Source organism: Crinia signifera, chromosome 7, assembly GCF_055691185.1.
Source record: "Crinia signifera chromosome 7, ASM5569118v1, whole genome shotgun sequence".
In the NCBI taxonomy this organism is placed as follows: Eukaryota; Metazoa; Chordata; class Amphibia; order Anura; family Myobatrachidae; genus Crinia; species Crinia signifera.
In genome coordinates, this window is record NC_139223.1 from 179900323 (window position 1) to 179922825 (window position 22503).

At 43.4% G+C, this 22503-nt stretch overlaps 1 protein-coding gene across 1 annotated transcript in view; it reads left to right on the forward strand.

The window, feature by feature from the left end:
- UBE2F (ubiquitin conjugating enzyme E2 F (putative)) overlaps positions 1-22503 on the forward strand; it is a 199545-nt gene that overhangs the window by 125142 nt on the left and 51900 nt on the right. Inside the window, exon 7 of the mRNA XM_083154509.1 lies at positions 2560-2617. Coding sequence (XP_083010635.1) covers positions 2560-2617 — 58 coding nt within the window. The remainder of the gene's footprint in view (positions 1-2559; positions 2618-22503) is intronic.

The following is a 22503-nucleotide window of genomic DNA, read 5'->3' on the forward strand; positions in this document are numbered from 1 at the left end:
CTCACACCCTGCCGCTTCAAAAACCCTGTGCAGTTCCTCTTTCCTGTCATTCTAGCACAGGTCTGGTCTGCATATGAGTGCTGAAATACAGACCGCATTGTGCTAGAAGGTTGACACCTCAGATGGAAAGAGGAACTGCTTGGGTTTTGAAAGATGCAGGGTGCTAGTATGAACACTAGGATTTGTTGAAACACACCACAGCTTTATTCATAAAACACTCAAAGGTAACAAAAAGGTAGAATAGTTTCCGGTAATAGCTCATGAAGCTGAAATGATGTTTACTATATAATACCGTTAGTACAGATTATACATTTATCCTCAATGCGTTATGCGGCGTTAGGTGCCTGGCACGTGTGAGCCGCACCAAGTGGCGTATCATCATTTTCACTTAAATGTGCGTCTCAGATTGTGATATAACTAAAAGTTGTCAGGACTGCAGTGATTAATCTGATATGAGACGCCTGTTTATCTGTGTGCGGCAGAGTCTGAATCTGCCAACGAAGCGCAACAGAACAGTTGCAGGCTCTTCATCACGTCCTATTAATGAGTGATATCCCATCAAACTATTTTGTCTGAACACAATACAACTATTGTGCATGTTTGAGCAAGCATGATGCTCCGAGGAGGGTCAACTGCAGTTATAGGGCCTAATTCAGAACTGTTCTCCGCACAAATTGGTTCTCAAAATGGGCAAAACCATGCTGCACTGCAGGTGGGGTAGATGTAACAGTATCTTTATGTGACTGTTAGGAATATTGTTGTAGTTGATCTTATGCCATGTCATCCCAGTTATTCCCATTGTTTGCAAATTCGTTCCACCAAAAAGGAAGCCAGTTTGGGCAGAATGTTTTAAGAACACTCTAGCTGCCTGTGTAATATCATCAGCTTATTGTACTCCTGCAACGGGATCGTGCCATAGTGCCACATACAGCCAACGGGAGAGTGCCATAGTGTACATACAGCCAACGGGAGAGTGCCATAGTGCCACATACAGCCAACGGGATCGTGCCGGAGTGCAATATACAGCCAACGGGATCGTGCCGGAGTGCAATATACAGCCAACGGGATCGTGCCGGAGTGCAATATACAGCCAACGGGATCGGGCCGGAGTGCAATATACAGCCAACGGGATCGTGCCGGAGTGCAGTATACAGCCAACGGGATCGTGCCGGAGTGCAGTATACAGCCAACGGGATCGTGCCGGAGTGCAGTATACAGCCAACGGGATCGTGCCGGAGTGCAGTATACAGCCAACGGGATCGTGCCGGAGTGCAGTATACAGCCAACGGGATCGTGCCGGAGTGCAGTATACAGCCAACGGGATCGTGCCGGAGTGCAGTATACAGCCAACGGGATCGTGCCGAAGTGCAGTATACAGCCAACGGGATCGTGCCGGAGTGCAGTATACAGCCAACGGGATCGTGCCGGAGTGCAGTATACAGCCAACGGGATCGTGCCGGAGTGCAATATACAGCCAACGGGATCGTGCCGGAGTGCAATATACAGCCAACGGGATCGTGCCGGAGTGCAACATACAGCCAACGGGATCGTGCCGGAGTGCAACATACAGCCAACGGGATCGTGCCGGAGTGCAATATACAGCCAACGGGATCGTGCCGGAGTGCAGTATACAGCCAACGGGATCGTGCCGGAGTGCAGTATACAGCCAACGGGATCGTGCCGGAGTGCAACATACAGCCAACGGGATCGTGCCGGAGTGCAACATACAGCCAACGGGATCGTGCCGGAGTGCAATATACAGCCAACGGGATCGTGCCGGAGTGCAATATACAGCCAACGGGATCGTGCCGGAGTGCGACATACAGCCAACGGGATCGTGCCGGAGTGCAACATACAGCCAACGGGATCGTGCCGGAGTGCGACATACAGCCAACGGGATCGTGCCGGAGTGCGACATACAGCCAACGGGATCGTGCCGGAGTGCGACATACAGCCAACGGGATCGTGCCGGAGTGCGACATACAGCCAACGGGATCGTGCCGGAGTGCGACATACAGCCAACGGGATCGTGCCGGAGTGCGACATACAGCCAACGGGATCGTGCCGGAGTGCGACATACACCCAACGGAATTGTGTCAGAGTGTAGCAGGCCGCCAGTGGGAGCGTGCTGGTGTGGACCTTAGCAGCATCATCAGGCCTATATTTAAGCGGTCACTTTTTCTACTTTACATTTACGGTTGGCTTTATTTATTGCTATATACTATTAAATCTAGATCTTGACGCCTTTTTTATTATTACATGTTTTCTTTGGTTTAAGATTTAATAATTGTTACTATCTATAAAAAGGAACAAGTCAATATTTGCAGAACATAACATTTACGCTTGGCAGGATGTACATGGAGTCAGTTATTCATTGGCAAATGCTGTGAGCAGGGAAAGTGCATCATTATAATACGTTATTATACAGTATGTCCGAGGGAGCAGGTGCCACTTTGGTAACGGTATAAATATTAATGTTTATGTCGACATTGACGCCGTATACTGTACGTGTACTGCGCAGGCTTGAATTATGACTATGTTTTCATTCTCCTGTTACAGTTTGCTTAGAGAACACTCTATAGATGGGACGGGCTGGGCCCCAACTCGAACTTTAAAGGTAAGTACTTTCTATCCTATATTAAATTATAATTGTACATTTAATAAATCTGTGGCCAAATAAACACTTCGCTAAGCACCATCAGCAAATACATAAATCCATAAATTATTATTTTATTTTATTTATTTTATTTTTACTATATTTTGGAAAAAACGGTCCGGGGCAGTGGCAGGATACTATTAAGCCCCATACACACAAGGCGACCCTAGCAGCCACCGATATAGTTAGGAGACCATGAACAATATTGGTACACGATATCGTTCAGTGACGTCACTGGGGACCTGCTGAAAATGCGGGCCTTTTGGCTATTTTTTATTACATTGACCTTCATGTTCAGCAGGCATCAATGGTTGATAACGAGGCCGCGGAGCGCGCATCGTTAGCAATATTGCGTGTACAGAATAGAAGATATAGTAAATGATATCGCCCTTTCTGAGTGATATCTTTAACTATATCCTCTAGTGTGTATGGGGATTTAGGCTTCATACTTGTCACGTGGGGGAAAGTACTTGTTGCCTCAGAGGTTTACGTCCAGAACAATTCAGTTACAAGCCCCTTTGGTCACATGGTAAGAATGCAGCTAACGCAAATTAACCCATAGATTCCAGGATAAGGGGGATATTCAGTCGCGGTTCATGACTGTGAATGGGCTGGCCAGGTCCCGTTCTCAGATGGCTCGAGCGCCGAAAGGGGGGGTGGCCATGAGATACGTCCGTAAACAGTCAAGCTGTGGCCTGGAGCTTGACAATTCCCAGCCGTTCTCAGCAGAACGGGTCCGACTGCTTATAAAGTCAGGCCCGTCCTGCCAAGATCCCTGTTCGATGCTGTCGGGGAAGACAGCATTGAATAGGGCCCCCCTAAGTGCCTGGAGCTATGTGGCACACGTATTAAGGGCAAAAAGCCCAGCTCACTTCAGGAGGCTCAATCTGAAATGTGCGTACCGTGTACACCCAACCACTGCACACGTATTGTAGCTATTTCTTTACACACGATATAAGTTTATAGTTTTATTGCTCAGAGGAGACCCGCTCATGTCTGCTATTTTTGATAATAACAGAACGTAACAAGCCAGGGAAGCTATGAGAGGGGTTTGTGACATTTTCCGTTCTTGATTTGCGCAATGTTTGAAGCTCAATGAAATGGGTTTCATCACTTGGGAACTACAAGAAAGGCTCGTTCACAGTATTCTCCTGTTTTATTACCATAGCCTTGGGATATTGGGATATCTTTGTTACATTTAATGTAAGTCCCTAAATAATCCTCAGAGAGATGTGCTCACTTACTGCGCATAAAATCATTTTCTGTTTTGTTTCATCTGCCTCGATGGAAAAACAACACACTGTGGTTTTAAGTAATCAGATTGCATCTTGGGTGACCTCACAATCCTCCCTGTGGCTTTCTTTAACTGCCTAAGGCAGGCATTCCCAACCTCAAGGTCCTCAAGGCACTCTGACAGGCCAGTTTTTAGTGATATTCAAGCTTTAACACAGGTGACTTAATTAGTACCTCAGATATTTTGATTTCACCGTCTCTGAGGAAGACTCGATGAAGTCACCTGTGCAGTGTGGCCAAAGGAGATAACATAATTTCCCAGCCCCAGCTCTTCGTATGGTTGCTTTGGTTACATTGACCAAAGTTGTTTTCATCAGCTCGATCTGTCCCATGACTGCCTAACCCAATTAAAAATATATTTTTTCCAAAATGGCCGCCATACTGTTGACATACACTTAAAACATTTTCTCTGCTCTTATATAATGTGTAGACACCTGTAAAAGAAGTAATAATGCCACTGGTATAGGTCATTGGTACGACCTCATCTAGAGCACTGTTTTAAGTTCTGAAGGCCATATCTCCAGAAGGATATAAATACATTAGAAAAACAGAATAGAGGTGCGCTGTATCACCAATACCAATTTTTTAAAGGTTACGCTTAAAATTAAATAAATCAATAATAGATAAAAGCAAATGAACATTAGAAATTTTCCAATATATGTAATTTCATTAGCATTTTCAAAGGTGTCACATAAAAGATCAATCCGCAGACCAACGCGTTTCAAGACTTCATCAGGGGCAATGAATAAATCTCTAGAGGCAATAGATCCTTTAGTAGGAGTGAAGATGGTATGTCCTTTATAGCAAAATATTGGTATTGCAGTTATTAGTGCAGTAATGAATGAAGGTAGTTTTTGGACCACCTATTTTACAAATGATTAAAAATAATCATGACATGTCAGCAAGACGGTGGTTGATTATAAATTTCTCCTGTCACCAATATGGATAAATCCTCTCAAGTGGGAAAACGCTATGTAGCACAGGTACTCAGAGGGCCAGTGACACTGGCTCTCTGAGTTCCTGTGCTACATAGTGTTTTCCTACTTGAGAGGATTTAGGAAAGACTAAAAGATCTTAATATGTATAGTTTAGAGCAGAGAAGGGAAAGGGGGGGACATGATAGAAACTTTCACATACAGTATATCAAGGGTATTAACAAGGTACAGGGGGGAGACATTCTTCACAAGAAGCGGAGCAACAGAACATGAGGACATGCACTGACACTAGAGGGAGGAAGATTCAGGGGAAATTTGAGGAAGGATTACTTCACAGAAAGAGTAGTAGATAAGTGGAATAGCCTCCCATCAGAGGTGGTAGAGGTAAATACAGTAGAACAATTAAACATGCTTGGCATAGGCATATTGATGTCCTTACAAAAAAATATGGTTTAAAAGGGGGCAGACTAGATGGGCCAAGTGGTTCTTATCTGCCTTCATATTCTATGTTTGTATAGACCACCCTGTATTCGGTGTCTGTTTAAGCATTAGATTTTTGAAAAATTGGATTCACAGACGTTTTCAACCCATTTCAACTGTAACTCGACAGTTGGTATTCAATGTTTCGACTGTTGTGTATCAGAATGGCATTTTGTTGGAATCGACCGCTAAATTGTCGTAATCAGCTGTTAAATCAACAATAAGCGTCTGTTTCCGACCATTCATATTCGACTTTTAAAAAAAAAGCCGAATCTGAAAGCTTTTAATGCTGTCGGAAACGGGAGCATTGGATAGGCAAGTGCTCTATTTTCACCTGCAGAAATTGCAGCACAGATTCAATACTGCCCTTATAATGGTAACGCTCGTAAAGCGTTAAGGGGCTGGTTTATCTATGGGTTTTATCATAAGCAATATGTTTTTTAAAAGTTGCTGTTCCTAATAAAACTAGTTGAGAAACCAGCATCTTTAGTTATTCTCTGCGGTAATGATGCAGTAGACAAAAGTTGAATATTGTAGCTTCCTGGAGAACAAAATGTGTTGCTGTTAGTTATACCCGTTTTACACCAAAACGCCGGGTCGCACCCGGCTTTTTTAGACCCAGGTTCAAGCCGGGTGCGACCCGGCGTTTAGTGCCCCCCCCCCGGTGCTTGGAGATGACAGGATGATGTCATCTCCAAGCGCCAATCACCGCCGCCGCCGGACCGGAACGCTGCTGGGGGCAGCCCAGCACTAAGGTAAGCTGCTGGGCTGCCCCCAGTCACCGCTCGCACCCCCCACAGCCGTCGCACAGGAGGTGAATGGATGCCGCACACAGGCATCCGTTCACCTCCCTCCCCTGCCGCCGCTGCTGTCTGCAGGGTATAGCAGACAGCAGCGCCGGCTGTCAGTGTCAGGCTGACAACCCATCCAACCTGCGGACGCTGCAGTCCGCAGGTTGGACGTTCCCCATTCATGTAAATGGGAGCCGGGTCATCCGACCCGGCGTTCCCATTTACACCGCCCTCTACCCAGGTCCTAGCCGTGTTCTACCCAGGTCAGGACCTGGGTAGAAGTCCCGTGTAAAGGGACACGGCGTTAGGGATTTACACCGCCGAAGATCCGGGTCTGACCCGCCGCTGACCCGGATTTTTCGGCGGTGTAAAAGGGGTATTAGCCACAAGCTTGAACAGGATACAAGAGATACGTGCATTAAGTTGGGGTTCTTCCCCTGTTCTACCTGTGAAAAACACTACATGTTTTACAGGTCTCTTACCAGAATCATAAATTGTTAGAACCACTTGTGGACCTTATGGTGCGTACACACGGAAAGATTTGGCAAAAGATCTGGGCGTTCCTGACGGATTAAAACGACCAATCGCTCAAATCGTTCCATGTGCATGAACGATATATCGGACGATGAGCGTACACGCCGGTCGATGGTAGAGGACACTGATCTAATCGTTAGCGATGTGTACCAATCGGTTCATGTGTATGCACGATGAACAATTTGGTAAGGCTGCTTGACTGGCTCCCTCTCCCTCCACCATCGTTAAAGATCAATCGTTCATGTGTAATCGTTTGCTCAATCGTTTGCTCAATCGTTCATCATTTGACACCAAATCGTTTGTGCAGGAATTCAGAAGAAATTGTTTAAGATATTGAATCGTTGCCCAAATCTATCCGTGTGTATGCACCTTTAGATATAAATGCACCTTTGCTCCAGCGAAGAGACATGGAAAACATGCTAGTGTCCTAATAACCTCATGGTCTTCACCCACACTGTATTTGTTAGAGCATAGAACAGGGTATCTATTATTGTGCCCAGGAACCAGCCGGGAGTTCATGAGGGGCATCCACCAGCTTCTGTATGGACTGGGTGGCAGTGGGAAAGGCAGATTTTTTTGCTCTGCATAATGGGCTTTTGGCATGCGGGCATTTTAGAATTCATTCTAGCGGCCTTGTACTTGTCACATCCTTTTTCCTGCCTGCGGTGACGTGCTCTGCTCTGGTGCTTCTAGCACACTCTGGTCTGTATCTCAGTGCTGAGATATAGACCAGCGTGTGCTAGAAGCATCGGCGCATAGAGCGACACCCCAGGCAGAAAAACTGGTATACGGGTTGTGGCAGGTGCAGGTTTCTAGAAAAAACGCTAGTACGTTATTCCAGTAACGTGGTATTTTTGATGTAAACTGTTTTATTATTTCATTTGGATGTTGGTTATTATATTCAGCTTTCTGCTGTTACAAAATAATTAGCTTACATCTGTGTCAGATTTGGGACTTGCAGACAAGTATGCTTGTAGAAATTTTTTGAAGTGTGACCCCAGGACTACTTGCAGCAATCACTTGGGCAGGATCAGCATCTGCGAAGGATTTTATTTTCATTAAATTGACGCCACTTGCAGTGTTCTCCCAGCAGTATTCGGACATGGCTTTGCTAAGATCTTTGGATAAAAGACTTCTTATTGGGGAGTTAGTTTGGGATGACAGACAGTGAATAAATAAAAACAATTTTGCTAGCAACATGAATAGCAAAGTTATTAACTTTTTTTTGTATTTAGTTTTGCATAGCTGTTCCTTAATGCCGCTTAAATTCAGTTCTGCATAGAGTAATTGAAAAACATCTGTTCGCCGCCATTGGGCACTCCCTGGATGATCAAAGCTGATCAAATTGGCTACAACGAGCTTGCTCCGAAAAATCTATTTTTAGTTAGGATTATTCAAACGGGTTTCGGTAAATGATGTTGATTCATAGGGGTCAATCCAATTACCTGCAAAGGGGCCGAGTTGTATTGTTGACGCCCTCGTTGCCCTGCATCACCCTTGACTTGCAGATTTTGTCCACAGCCCGTGCATTCAGCGATACTATATGTGCGGCGTACAGGCGCACCTACTCCCACAATGAAGTTGCAGGTTACTTGGATTCTGCACATAGGAGCTTATTCAGCTTGATTCGCAGAGCTGCGCAGTCCACCAAACCCCGCCTTGCGAATGGCTCACGCATCTGTAAGGTTGCCTCAGAGCAACCTTGCTTGTCTGCTCGGGGGGGGGGGGTAGGCGGACAGCTGACCTCCGGTGATGATCAGCTGCCCCCCCCCTCCGCCTTTCCGTCATTCCTCATTACCATGAGAACGCCCATGAAACGCATATGGTAACGGGCTGCCTCCCACCCGTAAGGTTGCTTGCATGCGCCCCGCAAACAATCTGTTCACCGTGGCCGCACGCTACATGTGCAATCCAAAAACATTGGTCCACGTTAAAAGAAGCGGCTATTGCGAATGGAAGGTCCATAATGTTGACCTGGTCATTATGTCGGCATTGAATGTATAGATGTGGGCCTGGTTGATTGGCGCTTTTAAAGAAAAGTTTGAGAGCGGCCAGCAAGACGCATCTTTGACCAACTCCGACCCTATTACATGTAGTTTATTATTTATTACCAGTTATTTATATAGCTCACACATATTCCGCAGCGCTGTACAGAGAATATTTGAACATTCACATCAGTCCCTGCCCCAGTGGAGCTTACATGGTGGGGATAGAACCCATGACCTCAGCGCTGTGAGGCAGTAATGTAACCATTACACCATCCGTGCTGCCCCGTATATATAACACATGGTGGGAATGGAACCCATAACCTCAGCACTGTGAGGCAGTAATGCTAACCATTACACCGTCCGTACTGCCCCGTATATATAACACATGGTGGGGATAGAACCCATGACCTCAGCGCTGTGAGGCAGTAATGCTAACCATTACACCGTCCGTACTGCCCCGTATATATAACACGTGGTGGGGATAGAACCCATGACCTCAGCGCTGTGAGGCAGTAATGCTAACCATTACATAGTCCGTACTGCCCCGTATATATAACACATGGTGGGGATAGAACCCATGACCTCAGCGCTGTGAGGCAGTAATGCTAACCATTACACCATCCGTACTGCCCCGTATATATAACACATGGTGGGGATAGAACCCATGACCTCAGCGCTGTGAGGCAGTAATGCTAACCATTACACCGTCCGTACTGCCCCGTATATATAACACATGGTGGGGATAGAACCCATGACCTCAGCGCTGTGAGGCAGTAATGCTAACCATTACACCACCTGTACTGCCCCGTATATATATATAACACATGGTGGGGATAGAACCCATGACCTCAGCGCTGTGAGGCAGTAATGCTAACCATTACACCGTCCGTACTGCCCCGTATATATAACACATGGTGGGGATAGAACCCGTGACCTCAGTGCTGTGAGGCAGTAATGCTAACCATTACACCGTCCGTACTGCCCCGTATATATAACACATGGTGGGGATAGAACCCATGACCTCAGTGCTGTGAGGCAGTAATGTAACCATTGCACCGTCCGTACTGCCCCGTATATATAACACATGGTGGGGATAGAACCCATGACCTCAGCGCTGTGAGGCAGTAATGTAACCATTACACCGTCCGTACTGCCCCGTATATATAACACATGGTGGGGATAGAACCCATGACCTCAGCGCTGTGAGGCAGTAATGCTAACCATTACACTGTCCGTACTGCCCCGTATATATAACACATGGTGGGAATAGAACCCATGACCTCAGTTCTGTGAGGCAGTAATGCTAACCATTACACCATCCGTACTGCCCCGTGATCTTCTAAATAAGACTGTGCGCCGCACTAAGCAATTGCGACACAACCTGGGACAAGATTGTCGTGTTATTGTGCGCTTTTACACTTCTGCTACTGTGCCGTACGTTCCCAGGTCTGCTGGAAAACCCAAGTGCAGATCGCAAACCGTAAGATGCCCAAGTAGGCGGCCCAGTCGTGATTTCTTGACTTTATGCCACAGATACAGACGGTTGTGCAGAGGAGCTGTCAAAATAAGCAGAGATAAGGGATGTGAAGAAGGAAGTTTCAGCTGAACAGTGAGAAAACTGTTTAAGACTTCTGCTTTTGTGGTAAAGGTGTAACAAACACTACATTTTACTTTGCTTACTAGCTTTCAATGTTAAAAGTACTTTACAGTAATTGTGTAGAATAGATATACAGATATGTCACTCCTAAGCACCCCAAATTGCGTGAGACTCCTACAGTGTGATTGGGAACGAATCGAACGGTATTCAATTCAATCGAAACGCATTCAATTTGGACTATATAGTCTTGCCTGCACAATGTATTTTTGTATTCAATTTGGATTCCGCGGGATAGAACCAGCATCGAATGCGGCTAAAATACGCTCAATGTCCATTTGATTTCGATTTGATTTTGCTTCTAGATCGAAATCGAATAGAAAAATAGACCTAATCGAACCGTGTGTACAGGGCATTATATCATCAAGTATCTTATTTGCTACTACAGTGTTTTATGAACAGTTTCTTATATAGCGCACACATATTCTGCAGCGCTTTACAGATAATATTTGAACATTCACATCAGTCCCTGCCCCAATGGAGCTTACAGTCTATATTCCCTACCACATGTACAAGCACACACAGACATTCTAGGGTTAATTTTGTTTGGAGCCAATTAGCCTACCAGTATATTTTTGGAATGTGGGAGGAAACAGGAGTACCCAGCGGAAACCCACGCAAGCACGGGGAGAATATACAAACTCTCTAGGACCCCCCATAATCACTTCCCAAATGAAAGCATGGTACAGTGTTTACCAGATCACTCTGAATATATGACTGCCATGCACCCTTTTTACTACAAGGAAGGGACTCTAGGACACGCGGGCACGAGTTTAGATTATAAGAAAGAAGATTTCGTTCCCTTAGAAGGGAAAACTTTTTCACGGTCACGGCAGCTAAACTATGCAACTCTCTTCCTGGAGAGGTGGTGTCGGCTGACACATTGAATACGTTTAAAATAAGGTTGGACAAACATTTATTGGTTAAAAACATCCAGTGGTACAAACCAGAATCATAACCTCAGAATACACTACATATAACAAGGGATAAGCAAATTAAACCTAGGTTGAACTAAATGGACACAAGTCTTTATTCAGCCTTACCTACTATCTAATGCCCTCGCTTGGAAACGGTGCCTCACTCTCTATGCCCACTCAGATCATGAAAAACTGTTATCGGGTTGTTGTTTTTTGACATGTCGACATTTTAAATGTCAGCATTTTCACCGTGTCCGCATTTTGACCACATATGCATTGTGAATGTTGCATTTGCGTTTTGAACGTGTTGGTTTGCCTTTCTTCTAATGGTTTGACTGTTGTCCCATTTTTCCCACAGCCGCCAGAATTTCCCTATTCAATTGTAGGAAAGAATCAGTGTTAATTTGCATAGAAATTAATGCAGCTTTCAGAGCAAATTCAGTTTTTCCTAATAAAAAAATGTAAAATAATTCTGCTGACAATATTAATAGTAAAGTTAGAGAAATTGTATTTTTTTTTTTTATAGCTCTTCCTTTTCCCTGATCCCCCTCCCTGCACCGTCTGATAGGCCCTCCCACTCCCCTCCTCCTCTTCAGCATCGCAGTGCACCATCTGATAGGCCCTCCCACTCCTCTCCCTCATCACAGTGCACCGTCTGATAGGCCCTCACACTCCCCTCCCCCTCTTCAGCATCACAGTACACCGTCTGATAGGCCCTCACACTCCTCTCCCCCTCTTTAGCATCGCAGTGCACCATCTGATAGGCCCACACACTCCTCTCCCCCATCACAGTGCACCGTCTGATAGGCCCACCCCTCCCCCTCTTCAGCATCACAGTGCCCGCTTAGAAAAATATGCTCGTACCACTGCTAACTCCCAGCCTGCCACGCCACAGACCACCCCCTCAAAATCCTCCACTCAGGCGCAGATACCTGAAGTAACCCTGGCACAAGTATTGGAGGCGATAAATTCCTGTGAAACGCGGCTATCAGAGCAGATCAACAAGCTTCAGTCTGACATTATGCTAATACGAGATGACGCACAAAAAACCAGGGACAGGGTTTCTGAGTTGGAAAAGCGAGTTTCGGCCACTGATGATATCGTGACCCCCTTACAGGCCCAGGTGGTGGCGATTACAGGTCAAATGACGGACCTACGGGCTAAACTTACTGATCTTGAAGGGCGCTCAAGGCGTAATAATGTCCGCTTTGTTGGCCTGGAAGAACGCATAGAGGGGCGTGAGCCTGAAAACTTTATAGAGGACTGGCTAAAGAAAGAGCTCGGACAGGGAAACTTCTCAGCCCATTTCTCTATAGAAAGGGCACATCGAATTCCAGCCCATCCCTCTATACCTGGGGGTCCACCTCGTACCCTGATTGCGAAATTTTTACATTATCGGGATCGGGATCAAGTCCTTAGACTGACTCGTACAAAAACTGACTTTGGATACAATGGGTCCAAAGTCTCTGTCTTTCCTGATCTGCCTCAAGATGTACAAAGAGACAGGGCCAAATTTCGTAATGTGAAAAGCAGGATGAGAGAACTGGAATTAAAATATGCTATGCTATACCCTGCTAAACTTCGGGTGGTGGCCAATGGGGAAACAAATTTCTTTTCTACCGCATCGGAGGCAGCGATGTGGTTGGATAAATTCTACCCTGGCCGAAGTCAATTAGCAGCTAATAGTCATGGCTAACTCTTACTATATATGTGAAGAGATATAAAAAATACTTTGTGCATCGGGGGGGAGGGGGAAAAAAAAAAAAAAAAAAAAGGGCCCAAGATGGAGTTCTTTGGGTGGTGGGCTGACTTGAGGCATAATAGCCTTGATAAGACATAATATGTGTATTTGGTGGATATGTATATTCCCGTGCAAGTAACTTGCATTAATAGTGTCGGGGCTCCATGCCGTGCTTGATGTGGTCATTAGGTAAAGGTCCCCAAGCGCAAGAGTGTACGCAGGGGTGTAACTGGTGGGTTTGGAAATAGGTATGCCTAATGGGGTAGGTTATACAGGGAGGGGGGTGGAGGGGGGGTACATGTTTAGTGTTGTTTGTTTCTATTTTGTGTATGTCTGCAGAATTATGCCCCTATCTCTCTATTTAACTGCTCTCACGGCTCTAAATCAAAATAATGTAAAAAATGACATCAATAGATGGGAGGGAAGATGCTTTTCCTTAAGGTACATCCGTAAGTGGCCTATTATTATAAATACATCTTTTGGGTCCAACGACTATGAAGTATTATCATGGTTAAGATTTTGACGTGGAATGTTCGGGGTCTGAACAATAAAATCAAACGATCCTTAGTTCTTGGTTATTGTAAGACCCTGGAGGCCGATGTGATTTGCTTACAGGAAACTCACTTATGTGGGGAAAAACTTCGGTCCTTAAAACGGCCGTGGATTGCACGAATGTATCATGCACCGTTCACGTCGGCCTCTCGTGGTGTGTCAATAATTATAAAAAAATCGGTGGTCTATGAGCACCTTGCTGTAGAGATTGATCCAAATGGTCGCTATGTGTTTGTGGATGGAATAATCGGCACAACTAGACTTTCCTTGCTTTCGGTTTACGTCCCGCCCCCATTTAGATTTGATGTATTAAGATCAGCCCTGGAATTTGTTGCTGCTAGACCAGATAGCCCCCTAATATGCTTGGGAGACTTCAATATGGTTATGAATTATGGACTGGACATATGGTGTCCCAAAAAGTCTACCCCATTGGGGAGAAGCCCCCTTGCTACATTTATTGCGGAGGTGGGTTGGCACGAGGTTTGGAGAGAAAAGTTCCCAAAAAGGAGTCAATTCTCATGCTATTCCCCTACGTACAATAACTTCTCCAGGATTGACATGATATTTACATCTAGAGCCCTACTTAACAAAATCTTTTCAATTGAATACAAATCAAGAGGCATCTCCGACCATTCCCCCTTAGTTATACAGCTAGATCCTGAACCCTGCCGAGGTTATCAGTATTGGAAGTTTCAACCGGTGTGGTTATCTCGGCTCGGTAACTTAACCGACTTAAATTGGGAAATTGATGGGTTTTTTGGCACTAATATTAATTCTGCAAAATCGGGCATGGTCTGGGAAGCCTTTAAAGCTTATTTACGGGGCACCCTGATTAAGAAAGTAGCTTATGCAAAAGATACACTCCAAAAAACATCATTAATGTTAGAGGGGACTATGGTAAAACTCGAACAAACTTACTTACAACAGCATTCAGAACCTAGTAAATTGGAGTGGCTGAACGCTAAACGAGCATGGGTGACGCACCTCCAAGATATGGCAAAATATAGGTTATTAAAAGAATCTCATAAAAGATATATTAACTCCGATAAGGCAGGAAAATTGATGGCATATATTGCCAGAGCAGAAGAACCTTTGAATATAATCACAAAAATTAGCTTACCCTCGGGGGAAATCATCAGCGAAACACCAAGATTAGCTGAAGTTTTTGTGAACCACTATAGGGAAATTTATAAATCTAAAACTACAAAGGGGAATAGTGAATGTAGAAGCTATCTGAATAATATCGATCTTCCTACCTTATCTCCTGAAGACAGGGAATTCTTAGAATCCCCGTTCAGACTGGAGGAAGTAGAAGGGGCCATAAAGGACCTATCACTTGCTAAAGCGCCTGGCATAGACGGGTTACCAGCAGAGATTTATAGAACGCTCGGTGCTAATTTAGCCCCGAGGCTTCTATATTTCTTTCAAGAAATGGAAAAAGAGGGTACTCTTACACAATCAATGACAGAGGCGGTCATTACGGTTATTCTAAAAAAGGGTAAAGACCCGCTAAGGGCAGACTCGTATAGACCTATATCTCTATTGACCACGGATGCCAAATTGTATGCCATGGTTTTGGCTAATAGATTGGGCACTGTGATAGATAAAATCATCCACGCTGATCAGACCGGCTTTAGGAGGGGTAAGTCAACGGCTATTAATATCCGGAGAGCTTTTACCTTCCTACAGGCCGGAAAGATTAGGGGTAGAGATGTAGCACTGGCCTCTTTTGATGCTAATAAGGCATTTGACACCCTTGAGTGGTCATATCTGGGTACTGCCCTGGAGGCATTTGGTCTCGGACCCTGTTTTATTAAACGGATCTTTTCCATATATCAAAACCCGTGTGCTAGAATCACCATAAATGGGTATGTCTCGGACCCATTCCCCATTCATCGAGGGACGAGACAGGGTTGCCCATTATCCCCGACACTGTTTGCAATGGCCATCGAGCCATTAGCTTGTAAACTCCGAAAGATACTTGGCGAAAAACAGCGATCTGGTGGGATGGGCAACCTTGTCTCTCTCTATGCAGACGACCTCTTGGTGGGTTTGATTAACTATAAAGAAGATCTCCCTATAGTTCTGAAGAATATAAATGAGTTCGGTTTATATTCAGGATTAACTATTAACAGAGAAAAATCCCAACTATTGATAGATGAAAAATCAACTGATATTTCATGGGGTAGTGGAGATGAGGTCGCTATCCCCAGGGTGGAAAAATTTGACTATCTGGGAGTAGTGATTGCGAAAGAGGCAACTGAATTCCTAACATACAATATTCTCCCCGTTATAGAGCAAATTAGAATCAAATGTAAAAACTGGCTCAAATTACCTCTGACGATCATAGGTAGGGTTAATCTTATTAAGATGTTAATATTACCAAAATTACTCTATCTCTTACAACACTCTCCAATTTATATTAGTGACACAATCTTTAGAAAGTTAAACGGAGTGTTAATTTCTTTTATCTGGAAAAACAAAATCCCCAGAATTAAATTTACAACTCTGATGAAACCAAGAGATCAGGGCGGACTCGCTCTTCCAAACTTTAAAATGTACTATGCGGCTTCGCAATTAGTGCATCTTCGAGAATGGATTAATGAACAGGCCCAATCCCCTGAGCTATTAAACCTAATAAATAAGGCTATCCCTGGCCATTCCCCTCTGCAAGCCATTCTTACTAATAGGTGCCGAAAAAATTACCCTCATATACTTAATCAAGCGATTAAAATATGGAAGTGGTTGAGTAAGGAAATGGATTTTAGGGACATAGATCCAGAAGTCAATTTTTCTTCGCTAACCTCCTTTACGGAATTAGAAAGACAGCAGGGAGCAGCTGTTTGGTCAGCTTTTAGAATAAAAAACATGGGGCACATAACAACTCAAAATAGAATTAAACCGTTCTCACAACTACGGGAAGAGTTCGATTTGCCTAACAATATGTTCTTCCGGTACTTACAATTGAGAAGTGCTATAGAGAAGTATATGCAGGAGCCTCCCATATTAATTAAGGACAACCCTTTAAAAAAGTTTATAAGGAAACTAGGCACTACTAAATGTACCTCTAAGTGCTATAAATTTATATCCACTCTAGCACAAAAAGATCAGCTAGACGATCTACATGAAAAATGGACTGGGGATATCCCAGAGCTAACCCAAGTTGATTGGGAAAAAGCACTTAGACTACCTGGGTTGGCAACCGCCTCAGTAAGGGTGCAACAAATACAATATAATATCCTACACCGCATTTATTATACACCCATTAAGATCAATAAGTTCTCACGAGAAAATGATGACTCCTGCCCAAAGTGCAAAGAAGGGGGATGTGATTTCTGGCATCTAGTGTGGCAATGTAAGCTTGTGCAGAAATTTTGGCAGGACATAGGAGGTATCCTATTAGAATTGGGAATCCTGAATCAGGAGATAGAACCGAAGGCCCTGATAATGGGCATATGGCATAATCTAGGGAATTCTCCAGAATTAAGACAACTGGCTATTAACCTTGGATCAATAGCTAAAACGTGTATTGCCAGGTCCTGGATGGCAAAGAATGCGCCAGATAAAATTGAATGGATAAATATGGTTAACATGATTTTTGATCACGAGAGGGAAGTTTTTCTCTTAAAGAATAATATAAAAAAATGTTACTTAATTTGGGGGAGATGGTTTCACTCCTCATATTATAAGGGAGCGCCCTTTATAGACGACTCTTAACTGAGGGGAAAAATAATTTCATGATATCTAGAATAATGGGAGTACATATATATATATATATATATATATATTTAGTTATTTTTTCTCCTTTTTTTTTTTTTTTTTTTCTTCTCTTCCTTTTTTATATAATAACTGTGCACAAACTCACTACAAATATAGAAAGAAGTAGGGTAATGGGAGGGTGGGGGATGGGAGGGAGGGGAGGGGAAATGTGAAATCATAATTTACGTCACCTACACTCTGCGAGTGTTAGTGGATACTCGCTGGTTTGTTCAGTTGCACACTATAGGAATATGTATAAAGAGGCAATTAGGCACAAAGCTATAATATGCATGTTTAAGCACATATATGGATACGTATGTTTTTACACTGGGATAAATATTAGATTTATATGTGAAGATGCACAAAAATGTAGCACGATATGAAAAACACAACGATTTTGGTCTCCCATATTTAAAGGTTTTTCCCTCAAGAAGTATTACCGGGAATATTATTGTGAACAACTTCGAATAAGGACCTGCTGTTCATTCCCTTCATAGACAGATTTCAAATAAGATTTAAAGATGATAGGACAACAATGGTACATAAAGCCTAAGTAAATTGGAGTAGCCTAGGATTATTTGTGAACTGGCTATTGAGGAGCGAGGGATTTGCTGGATGAGAACTATGGAAAGAATATAGAGTGCTAGGTGAGAGGGGGGAAGTGGGAGTGGGGTGATTACTGCGGGCGCTGTTTGTCTTTGTGGGTATATGTGTATTGTTATTGTCCCTTGGAGCCCCTCGGTAATATCTTGATGGATGCTTGTGTATCCAAGCAACTGACTGTGTATATTAGGGGGGTCAAATGTATGGTATGATGTATGATGTCTTATAATCTAAAATCAATAAAGAAATATTTAAAAAAAAAAAGAAGAAACACATAGGTTTAGGTTATGATAAAAAGCATTCAGTGAGACTCCTCTACATGAAGGCTTTGTGTGCGTAGTGCATTAGTGGTCACCTTAAGTAAGTTTGAGTTTTGAACTTACTATACAGTAGTTCACTTCATATAAAACAATTTTGTAGCCAGATATATACTGAATTCATGTGTGACCAGCTATCTATGAATTGCTTTTTTTTTTTTTTCCTATTTACTTTTTGTTATTTTATTAACGGGACATGCATTATATTTTCATGTTCAAAATATATAGTAATTTCTTATTAATCAAGTTACTGATTATTTAATTAGCATTAATTGTATTTTAAAGAAAATTATGAAGATTGTTCATATGTGCATTTTACTGTGTTTGTATTATTATTATTATTATTATTATTGTTGTATGATTATGTGCCATTCCTATTTCACAATTGTCATAAGCATATATTCTATATTGTTTGCACACATGTGTATGAAAATTGTTAGTGAAACCTAAGGTACCACTGTGTATCACATATTGTCCAATTCTTTATAAATATCAAATTCAGACCAAAAAAAAAAAAAAAAAAAAAAAAACATCCAGTGGTACAAACCAGAATCATAACCTCAGAATACACTACATATAACAAGGGATAAGCAAATTAAACCTAGGTTGAACTAAATGGACACAAGTCTTTATTCAGCCTTACCTACTATCTAATGCCCTCGCTTGGAAACGGTGCCTCACTCTCTATGCCCACTCAGATCATGAAAAACTGTTATCGGGTTTGTTGTTTTTTGACATGTCGACATTTTAAATGTCAGCATTTTCACCGTGTCCGCATTTTGACCACATATGCATTGTGAATGTTGCATTTGCGTTTTGAACGTGTTGGTTTGCCTTTCTTCTAATGGTTTGACTGTTGTCCCATTTTTCCCACAGCCGCCAGAATTTCCCTATTCAATTGTAGGAAAGAATCAGTGTTAATTTGCATAGAAATTAATGCAGCTTTCAGAGCAAATTCAGTTTTTCCTAATAAAAAAATGTAAAATAATTCTGCTGACAATATTAATAGTAAAGTTAGAGAAATTGTATTTTTTTTTTTAATAGCTCTTCCTTTTCCCTGATCCCCCTCCCTGCACCGTCTGATAGGCCCTCCCACTCCCCTCCTCCTCTTCAGCATCGCAGTGCACCATCTGATAGGCCCTCCCACTCCTCTCCCTCATCACAGTGCACCGTCTGATAGGCCCTCACACTCCCCTCCCCCTCTTCAGCATCACAGTACACCGTCTGATAGGCCCTCACACTCCTCTCCCCCTCTTTAGCATCGCAGTGCACCATCTGATAGGCCCACACACTCCTCTCCCCCATCACAGTGCACCGTCTGATAGGCCCACCCCTCCCCCTCTTCAGCATCACAGTGCACCGTCTGATAGGCTCTCCCACTCCTCTTCCCCTCTTCAGCATCGCAGTGCACCATCTGATAGGCCCTCCCACTCCTCTCCCCCATCGCAGTGCAGCGTCTGATAGGCCCTCCCACTCCTCTCCCCCTCTTCAGCATTGCAGTGCACCGTCTAATAGACCCTCCCACTCCTCTCCTCCTCTTCCCCATCGCAGTGCACTGTCTGATAGGCCCTCCCACTCCTCTCCTCCTCTTCAGCATCGCAGTGCACTGTCTAATAGGCCCTCCCACTCCTCTCCCCCTCTACAGCATCTCAGTGTGATATGCCCTCCCCCTCTACAGCATCTCAGTGCAGCCTATCATAGGCCCTCCCATTCACTCCGCCTCTGCAGTATCACCCAGCCATGACTGTGTTGCTAAGGATGTGCTTACTGTGTTTTCCTAAGGATTTTTCAGTTCTAGCTGTAATGTTGACATAAGATTATGGGGCCTCTTGAAAATCCAATTTTACAGCTACTTTGTGGGGCGGAAGAATTAATGAGATCACATACGAAAAGGCGAAATTCCAAAGGCATGCTTGTAAGACTGCAGCTCCCATTACATAGCTGAGCTCATTGCCTATAATGGCCTGTTATGCTTTTATTCATGTACTTATTACACCCTCTTTGCAGCCAGCAGGAAGATTTGTGTTTTCAGCTTTGTAGCATTACAACTATCTGAATTTTTGTTCAGTATAATGTGAGGGAATCCTACAAAGCCCTCTCTATATGTTCCAGTTTACATGGCAATGGGTGATGCCATCTGAGCAGAGCCATCACAAGGTGCGGTGATACCCGGTACGCACTCTGAATTTGAACCACCACCCCAAAAAGGAGGTGTGGCCTCGCGTGGGACACCATTTCCGGCACTTCGCAGGTGTGTCCAGCATCCCCGGAGATGTTGTCTGCCCCAGAATTCCTGGTTCTTTACCTGTGGCAGGTGCCGAGTTCTGCAGGAGAGTATCGCACCGCCGCCGCACCCGGCTCCTGCTGTCACCACTTTGGAAGCCGCTCCCGCACACCTGGGTATGACGACACTGCATGTGTGCACAGGTTCATTGCTCTCCGATTGTACTACTTATGTATTTAGCACCTTCTAGAACAGGGCTGGGCAACACCGGCCCTCCAGATGTTGATGAACTACACATCCCAGGATGCTTTGCATCAGTTTTGCTATGTGGCCATGCTGAAACTGATGCAAGGCATACTGGGATGTGTAGTTCTTCAACATCTGGAGGGTCGGTGCCCAGCCCTGTTCTAGAAGATAATAGAATCGGATTGGTTGGTCTGGGCAACCAATCCGATCTTCGATAGAACTCCCATCTTCGTAAATTGACCCCACTGAGTCTAGCATATCTGTATTATATATATATATATAAATATATATATATATATATATATATATATAGGGTGTAGGAAGCAGGCGGCACTCTCGGATTTAGTGAAAGCAAAAAGTGGGTTTATTCAATCCTTTTTGCTTTCACTAAATCCGAGAGTGCCGCCTGCTTCCTACACCCTGCATTGGGGCCGCAAGGTCCATACTGGAAGGCACCGGGTCAGCAAACGACTGGACCTATCATTGGGAGTGCCGGCCATCACCCAAACTATATATATATATATATATATATAGGGCTATATATATATATATATAGCTCTATGTATATATATATATATATATATATATATATATATATGCAAAAAAGGGGGGGTTGTCCAGAGTGCGCTCTAGTGGTACCACCTAGCCAGGAAGGGTATAAAGTCCCAAATTGGTGTGATCCTGCAGTCACTTATATTCAGACGGAGTGTTCATATATTTCAAAATAACACCGAAGACTTCGAATATGAAAAAGCTGTTCTTTATTAGAAGCCCAACGCGTTTCGTCTACACGACTTCATCAGGGGCAAAGGCTAAAAAGTGGTACAGAGAAAGGGAATATTGGCAAACATTCAGTACAAAAATAGAATTTAAATATATAGACTTCTTTTTACATAATTTGTACATACCATGGCCTGGTATGGCCAGAAATCCAGACAAAGGCAAAAAGTGGGAGTATCCCTTTACACGTACAGTTAAAATCTGCAATAATGCATTCAAACATCAGTTTGATAAACCATTTAAAATTAAGGTTAAATGAGTTTAAAAAAAGAAATAAAATAAAATAAAATGGAGGAGCAAGCAATGGGGGATAGGACTGAAAAAACACATACCAGTGTTAGTGGATATGGAAGCTTGACGTCAAGGGTAATATATCCAAATTTAACTCTTTCAGAAGAAATATATAACCTACAGGTGATAAATATTAAGTGGGTAAGTCCCAAAATATCAAAACAAATGACCCAGTTGATAAATGAGTTCTAGGAGACAATAAAGCGTAAAGAACTGAAAGAACACATACCAGTGTTGGTGGGTATGGGAGCTTAACGCCAAGGGTAATATATCCAAGTGTAACTCCTTCAGAAGAAATATATAATCTAAAGGTGATAAATATTAGTGGGTAAGTCCCAAAATATCAAAACTAATGACCCAGTTAATACATGAGCTCTAGGAGGCTATGACGCGTAAAAATACATACCAAAAGGGGTGGGGTCCAAGGTGTGGGTTTAACCCACAGACTAGAGGGAAAGGACTTCCTTTCTCACAATCAGCAAAATAAAATATGATAGAATCCTAAGGAAGTATAATCCAAAAGTAATATATCAGTAACCTTTAGAGCATACTACAAATTAATACAGAAGATAAAAAATTAAGAGGAGATAGTAGGCAAATTAATAGACGTAAAACGTCATCCAAGAGAGGGGCAATGTATAAGAAAATCCATACAATAGGGTTTCTCCATATAAATAAATCTATTTGACTTTAAACAAACATGATGGGAGCAAAAAATTGCGATAGGCTCCTATAATAGACC